General features: G+C 49.1%; 1 protein-coding gene across 2 annotated transcripts; it reads right to left on the bottom strand.

Annotated features, from left to right (window-relative positions):
- Positions 1 to 804: 804 nt before the first annotated feature.
- LOC140610432 (C-C chemokine receptor type 1-like) lies at positions 805 to 6708 on the bottom strand. Of its 2 annotated transcripts, none has more exons than XM_072786513.1 (2): positions 6381 to 6708; positions 805 to 3232 (listed from the first exon to the last, which is right to left on the bottom strand). In XM_072786513.1, the coding sequence occupies exon 2, from the start codon at positions 3167 to 3169 to the stop codon at positions 2102 to 2104; it is 1068 nt and encodes a 355-aa protein (XP_072642614.1). In that variant the 5' UTR covers positions 3170 to 3232; positions 6381 to 6708; the 3' UTR covers positions 805 to 2101. The 2 variants fall into 2 exon arrangements, with proteins under 2 accessions (XP_072642614.1, XP_072642615.1); XM_072786514.1 differs by lacking the exon at positions 6381 to 6708 and adding an exon at positions 5789 to 6337.
- Between the last annotated feature and the right edge of the window lie 648 nt (positions 6709 to 7356).

The following is a 7356-nucleotide window of genomic DNA, read 5'->3' as shown; positions in this document are numbered from 1 at the left end:
GTTTTCTACAATGAACATTGTCACCTTTATGACCAGTTAAAACATAAGCATTATTTCATAAATGGACCTGGAGGAGGTTATCACGACAACCTTTCTCATTAGGATAGTTTTGTGGGTCAAATGCTGTTTCATGATGCAGTCTTAATTTACCAAAATGGTAGACAAATGTTTCTTCATTCTGTCATGACTTCTTCTCTCCACCCTACAGAGACTGGCAGGTTTACAAGTAGAAAGCTGACTCCCCACCCCCCTTGACTCTCAAGGCATGGGTTTGTTCACATTTTGTATGTGGAAACATAAGCCCAGTGCAGTGTGACCACCTCCTCTCCAGACAAAAATTTCCCAAACCATCATGGTACCGGCCTCTTCATACAAAAAAAAAAAAAAAAAAAAAAAAAAGCCTGGGCACATAGTAGGTCTCTGACTGAAGGGGAGGGTGGCTTGATAAAAGCATAACTCTAAGACCCAAAAAAAGAGCAGCCAGCCCAATGATGTCACTGTGTTATAAGATGGGACAGCCACTCACTAAGGGTACTTCCTGACCGATGGATCCCTTCCTCCCCTTTGCTACCCAGCACCACAGGCTCCAGGGCAGCCCCACCCATCCTGCCTGGGGTCTCCCAACATCCCTATGCCTGTGTGCCTCTCAGGGCTCAGAGAACTCGCTTTGAAGGAAGCAGATCCTCAGTCAGTCAACACTGGTCACTTCCAGATGGAATCGATTTGTGCAAGCAATAGTGGGGAAATGGGTGGGATAAATTAGGATATAGCCCTGCTGTGGAATTCAGCGCAGCCTTCAGAAACAACGTTTTAACATGATTTATTCACCTAGGAAAGTGACCCCAACATACTTCTACTTAAAAACAACAAGAGTACAGTTGAAGTCCATCTTTGTCGCCATCGTAAATACACACAGGAAAGACACCAAGCTAAAAGAAAAAACATCCAAGAGTGCACGGTAGTTGTCTTTGGGTAGTGAGAATTGGGTGATTTTGGTGTTTTCTTTTTCCCTTTGTGTTTTTAAGCTGCTTTTGTTATTGGGAAAATTCTTTTTAAAGAAATACACATCCTAGGGAAAAGGGAAGAAATTTGTGATGACCAGAAGGTCCCTGGTGAGAGATCAAGTGTTAAGGACATTTAGGGGAAATACGTTCCTTTGAGTTTAGGATCCTCTCAACCTTCCACATCAACATGAGTCCCCTCCTCACCCTCCTCCCTCTCAGCCTCAAACACTGTTAGCTGCACACCAGGTCATTTTATTGTGGATGTGTCCCAGGTGGCAGCTAGAACTCTGACCTGTAAAACCAGAAGGCTTGGGTGGGGAAGCAGAGCCTGATATTAATTTCTGCAATAAAGCCATCAGAATGTACTCCCACATCATCCAACTTACAAAGAAGGGAGATTCTGGAAAATATTCAGAAAGAAGAAACTGGAAATAATGAGTCCCTCCCCTCTGTGGCGATTTCAAGAAGTAAAACATAGTATGCGTGTGATCCGTGACTAGTCCACTGCCTGAATTGTTTGATTTTTGCAAATGTAACAATTCTCGCCAAGGGCTTTCTCAGTTCCACTGCCAAGGACAGTTCCCCAATCCTATTTCCCACTGGGGCTTGAGTTATTTCTCAGGGTTTCCAAGGGTCTAAATCCTGCAGTGGGGGCGGAGTGGGGGTAGGTGAGGGTGGGGAGGAGGCTGCTGGTCCTGTTTGGCTCCTTGCTCAGAGTAGAGTCAGTAGGAAATCACTGACTCCAAGTTCACTGATAGTAGGGACAGGGACGTGGGCAGGGATGCTCAGTGGCTTTGTTTACAAATGTTAATGATCACAAATCTGAAATCCTGTTGGGGCCCAAGCTTTTCCTCTGCACCCACCCTCCTAGTCTTCTGGAATGTTCCATTTTGCTCACTCCCCTCCTTCCTACCAGGGAGGAGTTCTTGGAGAGGATGCAAACTCCGGAGGTGATTTCGTCTAGACTGCCCTTAAACTCCCTCACCCCCACATGGCTGCAATTCCATGCTGTGCCAGGTGTCTGAACCTGGTGGGGAGACCCAACCTGCCTCAGCTTGGGTCAGAGTGACTGGCGGGTCACCCTTGTTGAGCCCGAGTCAGAACCCAGCAGAAAGCTCATGCTCCGCCGTGGAGGGAGACATGGAGCTGGCCCTCTCGAGTCTGTCCGTGGAGAGGAAGGGGAACCTTTTAGCCAGATGCCTGGCCACCAGCCTGTGGAACAGCTGGTGCAGGTACCTGCGGAACCTCTCCCCGACGAAGGCATAGATGACAGGGTTAACGCAGCAGTGCGTGTAGGCGATCACCTCGGTCACCTGCATCGCCAGGTCCAGCTGTTTGCTCTGCCTACACTCATCGGTGAACAGGCTGTCTTGGAAAGCAGAGACCAACACGGTCAGGTTGTAGGGAGTCCAAAAGAGAAAGAAGACGATCATGATGACAAAAATGAGCCGGACGGCTTTGGCCTTCTTCTCGTTGGGTCGCTTGAGCAGAATCTGTATGATCGCTGTGTAGCAGATAATCATGACCGACAGAGGCAAAACCAGCCCCAGTAAGTTCAGTTTCAGAGCCTGGAACTGTTTCCAGGCTTTTAGGTCTTCATAAGGGAAGTGGAGGCTGCAGGTAGTGTGGGAGAGTTCTCGCTGGGTCTTGGAAAAGTAGAAGCCTGGGATGGAGGCCAAGAGGGCCAGGACCCAGGCACCAATGCTGCTGATAATACCAAAGATGACAGTCCGAACCCGCAGGGCAAACACAGCGTGGACGATGGCCAGGTACCTGTCGACGGTCAGCAGGATGATGAAAAGGATCTCGCTGTATAAGCCTGTGTAATAAAGCCCCGAGAGCAACTTACAGGTGCCATCACCGAAAATCCAGTCATCCTTTAGCTTGTAGTCGATCCAGAAGGGCAGCGTGAAGAGGAAGAGCAGGTCCGATATGGCCAGGTTGAGAAGGTAGATGCTGGTCATGCTCTTGAGCCTCCTGTATTGCATGAGGACCAGGAGCACCAGGATGTTGCCGACCAGGCCAATGATGAACACCAGGGAATACAAGGGGGGAAGCAGCTGAGCTCCAAAGGTCCGTACCTCTCCCTTCTGGCATGGGGTTATGCCCTCATAGTCATACATTGTCGACTGGTCATAGTCCCTGCTGGGCGCTGTGGTTTCCATCCTGGCTTCTTGCACTAGTCAAGGCAAACGGTGTCTGTTTACTCTGCTGGGAAAGGCAGTGGGCTGTGGACAACAATGTTAGTGATTATAGGTCTTCGACCACCTGACAACTGATTACTGAGTACCTACTGCGTATCAGGCCCTAGAGCGAGGGGGATCCAAGTCCTCTCCGCCTTTCGGGGAACCTGGAATCTAACAGAGGGCATAGGCGGTAAAGGGAGGAGCCCACCCATTGTTAATCCAATTACTTGGGCACTCAGGGTCGTGAAGGACAAGTCCATGGCTGGAGAGCACAGACAGAGGGAGATCTCACCACACTTCTCTGAAGCAGCGCTGCCCGAGGTCTTGGCATTGGACTTAGTGCAAGACAACTCTCCCCCACCCCCACAGAGGGGGTGCCACTGTTCCTCAGTTTTGAGGTGATGATGGAGGAGTTCGAAGTGGTAAGGTATTTATGAGAATGAGAGCTGGAGTTGCTTTCATGGAGCAATGGATTTGCATTGGGGGGTCTCCAGGAAGAAGCTCTCAAGCCCCAAACATACAAATGGGTCTTCATGGCTACGGAGACTAAAAAGATTCTCAGGCAGTAATGATGTAGCATGGTGGGGGCACAGGAAAATATGCGGGATTTGTTTGTTTGTTTTAGTTGCCACAGAGACTAGGGGATGCTACTGTCTGGTCATTGAGTAGGCAGGGCCAAGGATGTCCTGTAATACAAACATTATCCTACCCCAAAGACCCATAGTGCTGCCACAGTGAAATTCTAAAGGCCAGCCCCATTCCTTAGTAGATGAGGACCCTGAGGGCACCAGACTGGGTCAGCTTGGATATCTTAGATATTTTTACCCAAGGTTGTCTTGAAACAAAGAAAAACAAAAAAGAACCACTAGATAGCTTGCCTTTGTAGGACTCCCCCAGCCCCCGATTTTCAGTGCTCCTTTCCACTTCTAAAGACACCTCCCCAAAGGGACCATGGGTTTTTGTGTAACCTACCAGCTGTGTGACTTTGAGTAAGTTAATCTACTTCTCTGAGCCTCATTTCCTCATCTGTCATGTAGGAAAGTAACATCTTGCATGGCTAATATCGTGTATGAGAAAAGCCACCCCCTTGTACTTAGCGGATCCTCGGTAAATATTAGGGCTCCTCCTTCCTTGCACTGACCCTTCCCTGAGGCCAGTCCCAGGTTCCAGTCCTATTCTGGTTGATGTACCCTTCTCCCCAAGTCCCCCACCATTTTTCTTCGTAGTTAATCTGGCAGATGAATTCTGCTTGACAGTGGGGGACGGTGACAGTCCCTTCCACGTGAAGCGCACTTTGAAATTTTCAGTAGCCACCAGTTTGAGTTGATTTGACATAAAGACCGATCAGTAAGGTAGCTGGTTCCTACATTATCATTCCCATCCAGAATCTGGAGTCTCTAGCACTCTTTCTTCTCAATTGCTTAATGAATGTTTCCTTCGTACACAATTCACATTTCTGCAGTGGCCATTAGAACATTAAGCACATTGGTGGGCGGGGGGGGGGCTGGTCAGTGTCATACACCCTGCCTGGGGGACTGTCGTTTCCAGTCAAATCCATCCCTGTGTCTGACGCCTCCAGCTCTGAACTTGTCTGTTCCTCACCAGCCCTCCAGGGCTGACAGGTCAGTTTGGGAGACAGCCCTTTTGGGTGGGCTGGCAGGTCTACTGCAGAAGCTACAAGCAGCTTGGAAGCACAGAGAGCACCTGGTGCAAGACCCACGAGCTCATGAGCCCAGTTTCTGGGGAATTCTGGCAAAGGCGAAGGCAAACTGAGTCAGCATTGCTCATGCCATTTGAACAGAGGATCGCCTTCACCAGCCCCCTCCCCGCCCCCCACCTCCAACTCCATTTACTGTTTTCCCAACTTGCCAGGCACCCCACAACAGCTCTAGGAGAGGGATGACCTGGTGTGGGGCAGTGGAGGAAGACACAAGGACCCTCTTGCCATCTAGCCCCGCTGGAGTCTGCTGCAAAGTCTGCCCCAAGGCCTTTGGGAGCCTGGAGCCCGGAACCTTGCAGTGCCAGCATCCTCCAAACCGGGAGTTGGTGAAGTCTTTGAGCCAAGAAAGGGCAGTCTGATGATAAGACACCTACGCCTGGTGGTGTGCAGGGGCTGATTTATACTGGTTCATAAAAACCAATCGTGTGCATCTTTCCCCAACTCTGCATTCGCGGGGTCGGTAGCTTGAAATCAATCATAGTGGGGATGTTTACACCATAGAAATCCACAAACACTAGAAATCAGGGGTGTGTGTGTGTGTGTGTGTGTGTGTGTGTATGTGTAGAGCTAGTTGTTAAACATTTACTGGCACTTCCCTCCCCACAGCTGAATAGCCCAGATTGTTCCGTTAGAGTGGAGACTCAAGGGTCAGTGAGTTGGTACACAGCCTGCTGACAAGCTACGCAAACTTCTGAGAGTTTCTAACTCTGAGAATCTGGGGCACTCCACATTTTATGGAGGAACAGTTGAAGTAGATACCTCCAAGTAGCCCCCACGCCCCTCCATCCTCAGAACAAATTCTGACCTGCCTCTTTGTTAGAACAGAATGGATGCATCCCAAGAAGACCTCGCCTGCCTTCAGGAGGGTAAAATCCTACCTTCTCCAAGGACAGATCAGCAGTCCTGATTGTGAGGCTCCTTGGCTCTAGCCTTCTCAAGAGATTGGTCCACCATCAAATCATCCTTGCATCTGCAATGTTTTTTTTTTTTTTTCCTAATTCATATTTCCCTTTTGCTACAATTTCTTCATACACCATGTTTGGTTTTTGTTTTTGTAGGGCAATTTGGCAAGTGATTTCCTCTTGAATCATTTTTCACAGAGAGCCTCTTGTTTCTTAACTGACTTTAGAAAGGCTGATTTTTCTCAATCACTTGCCAACAACCAATCTTTCAGGAAAGCTTCCCTTTTTTTAGCAAAAAAAAACCCACCCCACCCTATTTTACTATCTGAGCACCTAGTCTTATAAATTCACCCATTGTCAGCATTGCTATACAATTAATCGCCTTATAGATGCATCGATGGGCTACTTAGACATTTGCTTGGCCCTCAAAGAATTCTTCACCTTTGAGGAGACAAGTAAATAATGCCCTCAACATGAGGCCCACAGTTCCGCCTGGCGACACACATGTCTTCAAACGAGATTGCCCTCAGCTGTCACTGACAAGACAGGAAAGACAAGTGACACTTACTCTGATCTCTAAGGATTTTGTCCACGAAGTCTCTATTTCTGGAGCTTGTAGAATCTTCATGAAATCAAGTTTCAACGTCCTGATTGAGCAGGAAGTCCTCAGCTTCCTGTATGATGATTTAGGACTCCAGGGTTCACAGTCTCAGAATGACAAGAAAGGGACAAAGTTCTTCTTTTTCGTATGGTTGGGTGTCCGTGAATGGCCACGATACCCGCCAGCGGCAGTTCCTCGAGGCTGGGTTCGCTCTCAGCTGTGCTCCTCCCTGGGGAGCTCTGCCTTAAGGGGACTGGGGAGGGTGGGGTTGGGTGGAGTTGAGTGGGGGAGAGATGGTGTGAGGTGTTCCCAGAATTTGTGAAGCAATCAAAGGCTGAGCTTACGTGTGTTTTGGGGGTTGAGGGAGGGCAGGGCATAGAGGTCTTGTGGTCAGTGAGTGGCCCTTTTTTTTTTTCTTAAAGCTCGCAAATGGAAGGATTTAAACCAGAACCTGGATCCTGTTCCTCAAAATGAACTGGCAGAGAGCCCGAGAGAGGCAGCGGCTTCTCTCTGGTGCCCCCTATGTCCTTCACCTCTGACCACTTGCTGTCCCTCTCTGTTCCCCATTCTCTACCTCATCAGACCCCACTGAACAGTTTCACCTCAAGGAACCTCGGCCTGGAGTGAATCCAGGTCTCTGCGTTGGATTTTGGCCATTCCTTTCTGATCTCACGTTCCTGTTTTCTGCAAGAGTACAACTTGGCCATGGCCCAGTCTCAGCTCTCTCCTTGAGACAAGGGCAGACAACTGTGCCTTGAGAAGTCTTGGCTTCTCACTCCATCAGATGAGATGACTGAACACTCACTCGGAGCAGGTGTACACGGTCAGCTCGTAGGTGAAGAGTGTCACGGAGCACCTGGCCCAAGGGAAAGTGTCTGGTGAAGGATGTTTCCTGCAAGTCTCCCCACAGTCAACACCTACTCTGCTCCTGTGCTTGCGTCCC

This window comes from Canis lupus, chromosome 19 (assembly GCF_048164855.1).
Source record: "Canis lupus baileyi chromosome 19, mCanLup2.hap1, whole genome shotgun sequence".
In the NCBI taxonomy this organism is placed as follows: domain Eukaryota; kingdom Metazoa; phylum Chordata; class Mammalia; order Carnivora; family Canidae; genus Canis; species Canis lupus.
The sequence above is the reverse complement of the archived record's forward strand: the minus strand, read 5'-3'. Positions and strand labels throughout refer to the sequence as shown.